Below are 14,034 nucleotides of genomic sequence, written 5' to 3' on the forward strand. Positions count from 1 at the left end.
CTGTCGTTGCTGGCTGGCTGTTCAGAAATTATGCCAGCTTTCGCAAAAGCTCGGACAACAGTCGATGCAGATACATTAGTCAATGCATCCACAATCCATTCACATAGGGTTACGTAACTCACTCGCCGCTGCAACCCAGTCTTAGTAAAGCTTTGAAAGCCCTGTTTACGTCAATGTCCAGTGGTTGGAGTTCTTTTGTTAACCCTCCCAGGATTACGGAAAGCTCTGAATTCATCTGCTTCATCTGGTTTTTTACACCGGCGCTGAGACGGGCGCACATGGAGTCGCAGATCAGCAGGGACGGTGATGCGTGAAAAAAATTATCCGTGGTCTTTACATAAACCTCCCTGAGCCTTTTTCTTATGGCAGTTTCTTCCTCTTAAAAATGACCATAGGCGAAAGTTTCTGTTCATTACCATGGCAACCGAGAACAACGGTTGAAAGCAGACTTCCCATGCCCTGTGGTGTGTATCAATACCGTGCTGGTGCAGTACGTACGTAGTGTACATATTACGTCCCTGTGGCAGGTACTCAACTCATACATTAGGTGCACCAGATTATTAGGCGCAAGGCCGATTTTTGAGAAAATTTTAGGCTTTTAGGAGGCCGTGTGTATATATATATATACACATTTCACGACTATACGGTGCACGCCTTATAGTCGTGAAAATTTTCATTCTTTTTGCTGGTACACCAGAAGGTGAAGCGATCAGCTTTTTTTTGTATTTTCCTTTTTCGTCCTCCTCCTTTTTTGGGGAATTATCTACTTTTGAGTTAACCTACATTGGACTGAGTGGCAGTGTTGTGTTGTGTGGAGAGAACGGGTGCGTAAATACGGGTGGGTGATTTACAGGGTTTGTATTGATATATGATTTGAATGAGATTTTGGTTTGTTGTGATTTTTTTATTAAAAATTATAACATTAAAACAAAGACCTAGGTGCATTTACATCAATTTTTTTAAGTAGCTGAAACTATGTATCAACACTGTAGGCTATTGCTGTGTGCTTTAAGGGGTTTTTAGCATTTTTGTTTGCATGAAAACAATGAATGCAAACAGTGAGCTGGTTTGTTATGGTGTCCAGAGTCCTTTTAAATCAATGTCAGCTAAGATAATGCTAGGATATTAAACTGCTTAAATACAGAAAATAAAGTGATGAAATCATTATTTGGTTAAACAGTTTTGACTATTTAAAGACAAGTGCTAAATATTTCCTGCTTGCTTACCTGTTCCACACAGTGGTTTTCTGTAGAGCAGGAGAGCTGACTTGGAAGCGGGCGAGGTCTGACAAAACTGGAGAACTCATAAACCGAGGTCTGGGACGCCGGAAAGATCCCATCATGTCCCTAGGATACTGTGGGCAGGTTAGAATAATTACAATGACATGTGCACAAATGTGTACGCAAGTAAAGAAGTAAAGAATATTTTGCTGAACAGCCTCAACATGTTCTGCAATGCAACTAGAATGAATGAATCCACAAACAGTGATGAAAATCACAAAACCATTCTGATAGATGCAACCTGATCTCACAGAAAAGAAATGCATATCTAAGGATTGTTGACTCTGTATTGCATGGTACTGACACAAAATATGGTAAAAATATGTGCAGAAAACAATCCACATAGAAAGTTAATCGGAGCTTTTTTGTGGAGACACCTCGAGTTTTTCAATGGTGTTAATATGTGACACCGACACGAAATATGACTGATGGGTCACAAGAGGTAAAATGTCCATCCAGGATTGCCGTAATGTTTTTGTGTGCTGCAAGGTTCTGTGTGTGTAATGCATTGGCGCGATTAAATAGTGAAGTCTGCTGCAAACATATTTTTAATTAAGCGATCTCACTTAAATAAACGTTTCTATACATAGTTATTATAACTTATTTTTCATCCCATATTGAGTTGGGAGGACTATAAGTCGCACTTTTTTCATCCTTTGGCTGGGTATGCGACTTATACTCAGACTTATACTTATATATGAAAAAAAACGATACAATTTCTTAGCCTTGTGTCCCATTATATATAAATATAATGGTAGCTGTTCTGTCCCTCTCCTGACGGTTCTCTTCCACCTCCAGCTTGTCCACACTTTGCATTCCGAGCATAGGTGATGGGACGTGTGCTTGCAGCTAAGCCAACAGGCCAACAGGTCGCTAATTCCAGACAGCTATAGTGCCTTTTACTCAGTTACAGAATATTTATAGGAGTTTCTCTGCAGTGAAGCTAATCATTTCTCCGTGTGAGGACATGTGGAAATGGGTGCGTCTCACTCTCAATGCCATGCAGCCTCACTACTTAAGTTAAGAGGAATTCAAGAGGCAACATTACTCTAAAAACATAGTGATTTACGCTGGCCTGCTGGTGTGACTAATAGTCCGGTGCGACTTATCTTGTCAGGAGTTGTCGTGGATGAGGACACAGATGCAGAATCACAGGGCGGTCACGTGGCAAAACCAAGTCTTTATTAAAACTAAAAACTAAAAATCACACTAGGCGTGGTCAAAAGGTAAGTACAAAATAACAAACTAAAAGTCACACAGGACGTGGCCAAAAAACACTCCAAAGCAAAAACAAAGTCTCTAAACCAAGAATCACAAGAGGCAGGTTAAAAAAGCATAGCATGTAAAGGTTACCTTGGCTAAAAGACAAAACAAACGGACACCAAGTACGACGAGACAAACTGGCAGGGAGCACAGGGAAGACAAAGACTAAATACACAAGGGCCAGGGAAGACAACGAGACACAGGTGACACAGGCAGTAATCAAACAAGGAGGGAAACCACAGGAAGTAAAACTCAAGACAATGCACAGGGAGGACAGGACTACCAAAGTAAAACAGGAAGCACAAGACAAGACAAACAAGACACAAGAACTAAACAAAAACCCAGAGAAACAAAACACTAGCCCTAGAACTACAGAAAAACAACAATAATTAAAGCTGCAAGCAGCGATGACTGGCCCTCGCAGCCCTTGCGGTCCGCGGGACGACCTCTCTCCCAGCTGTACCGGCACGAGCTGTGGTCCGCAGGGCAGAAGAGTACAGCAAAACACACATGTACAAAAGACAGGTCCTCCGGCCAGTAGGTGGCGCAGTGACTGTAGCATATCAGCATGTTAATCTGTGCAGTGGCCGATGTTAAGCATGACTGTAAAGTTTCATCCACATAGGATGAAGTATGTGGGAGATACAGGCAAAAATACATGTATTTCCTGTGCGTTGGGGAAGGGTGAACTTTGTGGCGGCGCCAAAGCCAGACCGTGTGACGAAGTGCTGCGTTTTTGATAACTTTTGGTCCCTAATGCCTTAAGAGTAAGCAGACCAAGTTTCAGGTGGATTGGAGAAATCCTGTAGGAGGATTTTGTAAAAGCGCGGCGAGTGAAAAATGCAAAATGGCGCAGTTTTTTCAAAATGGCGGACTTCCTGTGCGTTTTAGAGGATACCTCCAAGAGACTTTTTTTCTTGTCTAGAGGTGATACATATGCGTACCAATTTTCGTGTCTGTAGGTCAAACGGGGAAGCAGATCTCATTCCAGGGGGCGCTGCTGAGCCATGTGGCCACGCCCACATATGACGATGAGGTGATATGAAAAGGTGCACAGGGGCTGATGTCATGATACCATTCGGTGCTCGGGCCCTAACTAAACACATATTAAACTAAAAACCCAAAAAAAGGAAAACAAAACCAGAAATGAACACCTGGTCGTGACATATCTATGGTTTTTTCTTCTTCATTACGCATTTTTTGGCTGGTGCGACCTATAGTCCGGTGCGACCTATAGTTCGGTGCGACCTATAGTTCGGAAAATAGGGTAATCTGTTTTGATTACAGAAAACATAAATGGTGGGACGACACACACGTCAGTCGCATATGACGTAATGGAACAGGCGCTACTCACAGTGGAAAGGCCTCCATCTCAGCATCTACAGACCAATCAGCTTTCTTTGAGGAACTACTGCTGCTATGGGCCTTAAGTGTGACTTGTATAAGTAACTTTGATATACAGGACATCTATAGGACAGTGAATCATAATGGTATGCTTACCGTACTAATGCTATGTAACTCTCCTTTACATCAAATATTATGTTTTACTAACACTGATTGTGGTTTGGCCTCATAGCATAGGGGCTGTTTAGCAACTCTCATATGTGTACCACATCAGCTGTTGCTTATTGAGTGGGAGCCTACTTCCCATAGTGCCTCGGGCCCTGTGATCCACAGGTAAGTGACAAGCATAGTTCCACTTCTTTGTGACGTTAAAAAGAACCCACATCAGACCAGGCCCTTGCTCCATGGTCCGGTTGGTCAGCATGGACACCTGCATTTCCAGAAGTTATCGTGAGGTAGGTAGGTGCTAGGTCCAGGTCAGTGCTATATAGTTGGGGCTCCTGGATCTTCTATTGACAACATATAACAGCAAGTAGCCCCGTAACATCAGTCATTGTTTGGTATAACATCATTAGCTGTTGCCTCTGTTTGCATCTGATGTACACATGCGTGCACACAACTCCTCATACGGCCCTCCCACCACACACACACACACACACACACACACAGGTTTAGAAGAGCTGCTGATGGCAGAAACAGCAGCAAACCTATATAATTAGCTGGTAATGTTCAGAGAGGTGGGCGCGTACATGCTCATAGCATGATAATACGTATACACGCAGCCCTTCCATTGCAGCACACGTCGCGCATGCGCACACACACAAGCTTAGAAGATGCGCCGCTGTTGACAGCAAAAAAAGCAGCAACATAAACGTGGAGTTCGTTTTAGGGACCAATTCCTCAGTTTTCTTTCCGTTTTCAGCCGTAGCTTCCTAACAAGGAGGCTGTGTGTGTTGGTTGGTCATGTTCACATAAGCACACTGAGAGTTAACCGAGGTAAAAAAAATCATGCGTCTGCATGAACATAAAACTGCAATTAATAGAATGTGCCCTATGGACGATAAGACGATCTGTCTGCTCTGGCAGATCGCCAACACATTGTAATCCTTAACGATCTTTTATCGTCAAATCGCACAGCCCTAGTATTAAGTGTCAAAAGTAGTAGTAAGTGTCAAAACTTCACGCCACAACTGCTGGGGGCTGGCTCCAAAAGCGAGTCATTTCCCATAGACTCCCATGTTAAAATGGCCAACTTCATAGCAGAAATGAACATGTTTACAGCCTGGTACAAAAAACCATTCTGGTCTCAAATGATAGGTTCCCTTCTAGTGTCTAATTGTACGGGGGGTGAATTTTTTTACAACTCACTCGTTTTAATTATATTCGGACTGCATGAGCGACAGACCCTGAAACCCCGCTCTTTGTCCATATTTGGAGTTTTTGTGGAGTTTTGACAAGTCATCAACAAGTCATTTCATGTCAGTCATTTAGAAACATAGAGAGATAGGGTTCTCAAACCACAACTTCCTGTGCGACAGTCATCTATTTACAGTGCAGGCATCACACATTGCCTCTCTTTCCACAAACACCCACTGACTTTTTCTATCAACAGCTGCAAACTGTTTTCCATTGGAGGGTATTTTTTTTTTATTTTTTTTGACTAATCAGAATCAGAATTCCTTTATTTATCCTTTATTTATTTATTTAGGTGAAATTATTTTTGTTACAGACAGAAAAATCCAAATTCAATTGCAGAAACAAGGTTTTATATAAGACAATCAGGAAAGAAATCCCACTGTAAAAGTGATACACTGATTTTGCAGAAGACAAACACAGTGAATACTTCCAAAAAGACAATGTAGCAAAAATTAAAAAATGATGGACTTGAGACACGTCACATGTTGCACAAACTTCACAGTGTTAATCAAGTGTCTTTTTTCCATAAAAACACTACTACTTTGACATTTAACTTGAATGCAAGCAACGTCTAGACACAAGTCACTCCATGTCTCATAATTTAGTGGAATGCTACATATATCAAGTTGGAAACACAGCATCCCACCATCTATGTTGCCCTACTGGATAGGAAGTCAAAATAATGTTGTAAAATGACCCCTACATTAGAAAACCAAAGGATCAAGGGCCAAGGACTGTTAAAGTCAAAGCAGTCATCACAAAAACAGGAGGGAGGTACACCGAGTCTGCTTACCTCGAAAAGGCAACAACCTGGGACACCAGGTTTTAAACCTTACATTACCTTTATGATAATTCTCATAACAGGCTCTAGAATCTTATTATAGAAATGCTAGACCATAAAAAGCAGGTATTATTTGATTATCACATTTTGTTGTTCCCCAGTGCCAGTTCTATTACAATGTACATGTCTTTCTATATTTTCCAGAATATGTTCAGAATATGAGAGCAATGGATGATGCTTCTTTAGGGGAAATATTTCAGGAGCCCTACCAAGAATCCATTTCTCATAACTCAGTAATCCACTGAATTATGAGACATGGATTAATTTGTAGGAGCCCAATGCAGCTCTCAGCACATATAATACAGAACCTTGTGACCAGCCAACACACAAGCAGTGTCTCAGTCAGCTACACAACATGTGTGATTTTTGTGTTTTTTTTGCTGGAGAGTGTTGCTAGTTAGAGAAAAGAGACCCAATCGGTCAGGTAATTTGCTAATTTACAATTCTAAACTGCAATACATCAGAGCAAAAGAACAACCAAAGAGTAAGCAGCTCTCTTCCCAGGCACTTCTTGCACAACTCAGGTTGTGTGTGAGAATGTGACCATCTGGTTGCCACACGTGTGGTCAAAGGGTTTGGAGGTATTAACACACACACAGGGTAGACTGAAGAATTAGAAAGCTGCTTAGTGCAATTTAAATGCACCAAGACCAGCCAAAGGTTAATGCACCACCATGTCACCTCACCCACCATCAAATTCTGAGTCGCTGACACAAACCTACCTCCTCTATCATTTTTAGGTCTAGCATTCACCCATTGTTTCAGTTTCTCACAGGGACTACTCCAAGGCAGGCAATACAGATACCATATTACTACAAAAAGAAGCACCACAAGAACATCATACTGCATAGTAGAAGTGTAGCTATAATGCTGCAGAGTGGTACTAAACTGTGGATTACTAGTGGGTTGGATGTAACCTGACTCACCAGATAGTCTGTTAGACATAGCCATCTGGGAGTGATAGCAGAGAAACTAGTGGCAAAAGGATAGAAGCATTTAAATGAGCTTGTTTTGAAGCAATTTTATCTAATCAGGGCACCGAAACAAACAATGTGGTAAGAGTGTGCCAAGGGAAAACAAATTCAGCTCAAGTGCCATGAATGCAAACTTGCAGCTGTTGCTCCTTTTCTGTTGAAAAAGGAGCTGTATTTAAAACACTATACTACATATCTACGCTTGCATACACTAGGCCGTAAACTGCACTCCAGAATAATCTTCAGTATGAAACATTTAGTTGATGTACAGTGCTGCTTGACAGTTTGTGAACAATGTAGAATTTTCCATCTTTCTGCATAAATATGACCCAAAACAAACATTAGCAGATGCCTTCCTACAAGTCCCACAGTACAAAACACAACCCAATCAAACAAATGAAACAGAAATATTCAGTGATGGAATGTAACTAAGTATTTGTACTTTGATACTGTACTTAAGTAAATTTTTATGTATTATACTTTAAGTAAAAATAATAATGCATACTTTATACTTTTACTCCATTACATTTTGCAGCTATTATCTGTACTTTCTATGCCACTACAAATTTTTACAATGTCTGTAGTTACAAGTACATTTATGAATACAGTTGTGTTTATACAGCTGTGCTGGACTGTACTGCTGGACTGATGTGAGGTCAGACATGAAGATGGTGTCACGCTGCGAGCTGTGGTTTTATAATGTGCCTCAATCATGATGCCATGATGCACTGGCTCAGTTAGCTAACTAGTTAGCAACTGTCTGCTAACACAAATCCATCCATTAATGTCTGATTAACATTAATCATAACATTAATCTACAGCAGGAATACTTACACAGTAAAAATGGTGAATGCCTGTTTTTATTACCAGCCTCTCTGTTCACTTGATGCCCACAGCCTGCCTCATGACACACAGACCTCTCCATAGCTAGTTCTGGGTGCTGAAAATGTAAATTAACTACACATTGTCCATTTTAATTTTAAGATTCTTTGATTATTTTAACCTGTTCAGATTCCTTTTTAATGGAAATCAATAATATAGATTCAGTGCGTGAGTACTTTTACTACTTTAGACTTTTACTTGAGTAGGATTGTTGATGTAGCACTTCTACTTTTACTTACGTATATATTTTGCTAGTTATTTGTACTTTTCACGCAAGCTTTAGTACTTCCTCCGCCACTGGAAATATTTCACTTTGTCATTTATTTGGGAAAGGTATGCAAAACTATGTAACCAACAAGGATTCTAAAGGCTAAATAATAATCCATCTGTTGGAATGGAAAAAGTAAAATGTGATCTGATTACAATAGGGGCCACTTTTGCCTTCACCTTCCACATCTTTTCACCTCTTCTTTTAAGTCCTTGGTACTTTTTGATTTTCTCATGCTCCTTCCTTATGTTGCTATCACTTGTAATCACTACATCTTTTTCCCTTTGTCCAACACATCTATGATTAGCCATTACTTGTTTGTCGGTTGTCGGCAAGTCAGAATCAGAATCAGAAGCCTTTATTGTCATTGTACAAGGAATGCAACAAAATTTAAGCAGCCTTGGAGTGGTGTTAGTCTAAATATAAATCTAAGTATGTACAAATAGATGCGATAAAAATAAAATAAAACTATAAGAGAGCAGAATAAAATCTATGTAAAAAGGTTAGTAAGTAAAAACAAAATAGTATAAACACAGGGCGTTATATAAATATAAATATTGTGTATGGAAAAGATGCACAACTGTATTGCACATTGCAGTTATTGAAGTTGTCCATTTGGTGTAGAATGAGGAGTCCACCTGCATGGTGCAGTATGTAGAGGTGTGTGCATGTCAAGTGTTTATACCCTTAAGTTTATACCCTTATGCATGCTATGTTGTCTAGTGTTGCTATTGGATACCTGAATTTTCTCTCGGGGATCAATAAAAGCTAAACATGATCCACTTAGCAGTTCCCTGTCCCCTCAAATCCCCCTCTCACCCTCTTCCCTCTCCTTTATTCTCATTAGTCTGGTTCATACTAGTGATTCATGTCATAAACTGTTTGCTGTCTTCCTCGTAGTTTTGTGCCTCTCTCTCTCTCCCTCTCTTTACATTACTATTACTAATTATTAACTGATGATATCAGTTAATATATATATATATATATATATATATATATATATATATATATATATATATATATATATATATATATATATATATATATATAAACACAGCATCAACAACCTGTCATATTTGTTCTCTGTAATGTATGATGTTTGTGCATGTTTGTTCCCTCTCTATCTCTTTCATCCTCTCTGTCCTGTCTACCTCTTCTTCTTGTCCTCTACCCAGCCGACTGTCAGCAGGAAGGTTATCCTTATGAGTTGGGTCCTGTTTAAGGTTTCTTCCTGTTAAAAGGGAGTTTTTCTTGCCACTCTTAAGGGGGTTCAGGCTCTGGGTTTCTGTAAAGGGCTTGGGACTATTCTGATTGTAAAATGCGCTATATAAATAAAAAAACTTCAAGGAATTGGTTCATAGATGAAGCTTTGTTCAAGCTTCATTTGTTCTACTAAGCCATCTAGTAGACAAAAAAAATCAAAGAGTAAGATTCATAAGTCATATGCACAGCAAAGATTATTTGCACTGAGCAATAACATTCTTACTTTAAGAGTTCTCTTCACAACTGAACTCAGATATGGGTCTAAGAACTGATGAAGCTCCTTAGAGCTTCATCAGTTCTGTTTGGTGGGGAAACAGGTTTATGTGATAGAGGACCTCAGTACAAAACTCAAAAAAACAATAACTAACAATGTGCACACGCCAAATAGTGTGAAATTAAACAAACACCCATAATTTGACATAACTAAAAAACAGCTTTAAAATGAAATACACTGCTCAAAAAATAAAGGGAACACTTAAACAACACAATGTAACTCCAAGTCGGTCACACTTCTGTGAAATCTGCCTGTCCACTTAGGAAGCAACACTGATTGTGAATCAATTTCTGAAATGGAACAGACAACAGGTGAAAATGAGAGGCAATTATCAAGACAACCCATATAAAGGAGAGGTTTTGCAGGTGCTGACCACAGACCATTTCTCTGTTCTCATCATTTCTAACTGATGTTTTGCTCAGTTTTGCATTTTGTCAGTGCTCTCACCCCTAGAGGTAGCATTAGGCGGTGTCTATAACGCACACAGAAGTTGCTCACTAGTTTTTGCTTTGTTTCACATTCATGCAGGCCACTTAATGCACCCAACACTACACACACTGCTAAGGAACTGATTTATCAATTATTTTTCCAGAGTTTTCCTACATTTCTTGATTAGGAACAGTCTTGTGTGTTCAAGTTTGTCCTTCCTATGAACTAGCCCAGCTAGGTGGAGCATGATCCAGTATTTTATGTCATTAACTATATGTCTGTCATCCATCTATGTAGTACTAGTATAATTAACTTGAACAACATATCTGCTAAAAAACATAAATACAATCATAGGCGTCGCTACCATTATATCAGAGGGGGACACCCCCCCACATTTTAAAACGGCCTGTTTGTACCCCCCCCCACATTTAGTGAGTAGGAAACTCCACTTAACGCTGTTTCGATTGCTCATGAAAAACTCCGTTCCACTTGGTTCATAGGAGAATAACCTCACCGCTGAAATCCACTCCATGTTTTCCTGGTTACCACAGCGCTGCAATACCGTTACTATAGTAACGGACCTAACAAAGCCAGTGGCTTTCTTCGAGCGAGCGTAAAACACCGTAAAGAGAACCGTCAGTGCTGGTCGAAGCTGGAGGAGGTAACGTCAGTGTCATCCCACAAAGTCCAGCTCATGCTGAAGCCTTACTGCTTTGTCACATGGCCCCAGGTGACGTTAGGTTGATGTTAAATCAACTTAGAAAAGTTGGGAGGAAGCTACTGTTTACTTTCAGTTACAGTAGACGGTATTATTTGTCTGATGACATGTTGTTGCCTTTTCTGCTCCCTCCCCACACACAATGGACATGAGGAGATTCCTAACAAAATACACGGAGAGTTGAGTTGTTTTCAGCATTAACCCATATTGTAATAAGGCCAGGTTAGCCCCTGTTAGCCTGCTAGCTTCAGCCTCGCCTAGCCAGTGCACATAGCCACCTGCTCCTATTCTTATCAGCAAGAATAAAATACATGTGATGGACCGTCAGGACACAGTGGTGCATTATATGAACAGGGAAACACTGATGTAGCAGATGACGCAGGGCATCATTATAAACACATCCACAAGGTTTGTTTTATAAGCAAATAAAGATAAAGACATGCATCTTTTTGTAAGTTAGTATTTTTAGTGTTTCAGTATTATCTGCATTAAGCAGTTTGGTTCATTTTTCTATGGGATTTGCCAGTTTTTTGTCTCTGTAAATGAGAGAAGGCCTCAGATATGGAGGCTGTTAGTGTAGTAGCACCAGTATGTTTGACAAAACTGTTGTTTCACTTGGAATTAGTTTCTGTTTGTCACCGAGTTTTTGTTGAATCTGTCTCTGAAATAGTCATTAAGTGTTTACTTCTGTAGGTAAAATAGTTAACAACCTGTTAAAATCCACAGGAAATCGCAACTACTTCATATTATTATATTATATTTCATAATATACTGATGTACTTTTTTTCACCACCCACCCACAGAAGGTGTCCCCCCCACATTTTTAATGCTTCCTACGCCACTGAATACAATACATAGTTTTTCAGCATTACAATTGCAACAACCTATCATATATGCATCTGGCATGTTTGTTCCTCTCTCTCTCTCTCTCCTCTCTCTCTCTCCCATCCTCTCTGTCCTATCTACCTTTTTTACTTTACCTCTACACAGCTGGCTCATGAGGGAGTTTTTCTTGCCACTGTCTGCTTGCTTGGGGGTTCAGGCTCTGGGTTTCTGTAAAGCACCAATTTTCATTGTACAAGGCTTATTTTTTAGCTTAATAAATAATGAATGGTGAAAGAGTATATTATTGTTTCTCTGACTTTGTAGTTTGTTTTTGTTTTAGTTTGCAGTTTTTTGTTTAGTTTTGCACAAACAAACATAAAATAAAGAGGGGGCACTAGCTTTAGAACATGACTATACACTTTCAGTGCAATATATATTTACATTTATATTTATAGTTTTGCATCACTACACTATTTATTTTTAAATGTTTTAATTAATGGTCCTTTTATGCTTTAAGTTTTATATGGATAAGGGACAATATACCATGTACAAAACAAGTCTCTGGCAGTCGGCCTTTCAAGCAATACTATACCAGAAACACTATATCTACTGAATATTGTGTGTTCGTCAGTATTTTCTACACTACGCTTCGAGTACAGCATCGTTAAAAAACAGTTAAAAACAGGTGGCTGAAAGATCAAACCTGAACTCAACACCAACCTGTCTGCAGACTCATTGATCAGCTTGAGGTAAGCGCAGCTCTGCTTTTCTGGGTTGGCATTTCATGTTCTAATTTGTATGCCAATCAGCGGAGCAAACAGCAACTAAACTGTACTGGCTAAACTGCACAGTCCAGGTGGCGATCGTGTGAGAACTCACCTCTGGGCACCGTCAGTCCTCGGAGGTAAGGATGAGCGTCTTTAGTCGATCATTTGCTCCTTGCTGCACACATCGCGTCAGTTTTCGCTGTAACAAACATCATGGTGCGGAAGATACCAGTTTCCTCTACTGAAACACTTTAAACTGTGAAGATCAACTCACACGGACACCCTGCGTTCAAAACTAATTGCGACAGATGGTGCGGTGAATTATCCTTTTTCCACAGTACACTGAGTGTCCAGACTGTGCAGCGCCGACAAATTTTACGCATTAAGCCACCGAGACAGTTCTAGGGTCCACGTTTTAGCCACGGAAAGTTCACAAACAAGTGGCTGCAGTGAGCGCCATCTACTGGCCAACATCTGTAATGCAGCCACAACAGATCAGCAGTAATTTAGGTGTACGTTAAAACATTTATAATAGGCTGATTATTTTATTCTCATGCCATGTTCCATCTGGGCTATTCTGTTTGATGTGTATATTGCTTATATACAAACCTTGGCACAAATGTTTCAATATCAGTGTGTTAATGCCAAACTTTAACACACTGACCTGTGTGCTGACACCCTTTTTCTGACACACCAGAACAAGAGTGATAGCCTTTAACATTTAGAGAGGGCAGGAACCTTTAATGAACACCTGGCAAGTGATGAAACATCTGTCATTAGAGAAAACAGAAGTTGGTGAGCATCTTCAAAAATTAGCATGGGGTAGTCATAGCATTTATAACTCATGTTTGTTAGGATAATATGAAGATAAAGGTGAATGCAGTCACTTCTAGCTATCATCCCCACAGGCTGTCTTTACAACTAAAACCAGCCTTCCATATTTTCCAGCATATGGTGACTGGTTGCACAGCTGCGAGCACATTGCTTTGGGCCAAGGTAGATTTATGTGAGTAACAGATTACTCATGAGGCTTGATATAAGTTTTAAGAATATTTATTATTACGCTTAGAATTGAGTTGTGGAATAATAATAGTACAGTTACATTCATAATATGTAAGGGATTTAATTTTTAAAGTTGGCATTAGTTAGCAGTTTAGGTGAACACTTGATGCTTAAGTTGCTACCTTGCAAGCTACCTAATTGCTTGCTGACTGCAGTCAAAATCACATCAGATATACTTTATTAATCCCAGGGCAAAATTGCTTACATTCTAGGTGCTCCATGCATACATCAGGCTAGAGATATAAAATAAGTTAAAAGCGAAAGTAATAAAATAAAATAAAATTCAAAACAATAATAAACATTCTAGTCAAACCCATCATCATCTGATTGCAGTGGGTCTCATAATAATGCAACATCAGATGAAAAATAACATATAACTTATTTGTGTCATGGCATTCTTTATTTAGCAAAAATTGAGTCAAAAAAAC

The 14,034-nt window shown here is 39.7% G+C and overlaps 1 protein-coding gene across 2 annotated transcripts in view; it reads right to left on the reverse strand.

Moving 5' to 3' along the window:
* Positions 1 to 12,958, reverse strand: part of LOC114452064 (proline-rich protein 5-like) — a 35,423-nt gene extending 22,465 nt beyond the window's left edge. Inside the window, exons 1-2 of one of the 2 annotated variants that reach the window (XM_028431155.1) lie at positions 12,657 to 12,958; positions 1,227 to 1,346 (exon numbers count right to left, since the gene is read on the reverse strand). In XM_028431155.1, coding sequence (XP_028286956.1) covers positions 1,227 to 1,342 — 116 coding nt within the window. In that variant the 5' untranslated portion in view covers positions 1,343 to 1,346; positions 12,657 to 12,958. Of the gene's footprint in view, positions 1 to 1,226; positions 1,355 to 12,656 lie in introns of both variants that reach the window. The other variant, XM_028431154.1, reaches the window with a different exon arrangement.
* Positions 12,959 to 14,034: the final 1,076 nt, after the last annotated feature.

The sequence above is a fragment of the Parambassis ranga genome, chromosome 19 (assembly GCF_900634625.1).
Source record: "Parambassis ranga chromosome 19, fParRan2.1, whole genome shotgun sequence".
NCBI lineage: Eukaryota > Metazoa > Chordata > Actinopteri > Ambassidae > Parambassis > Parambassis ranga.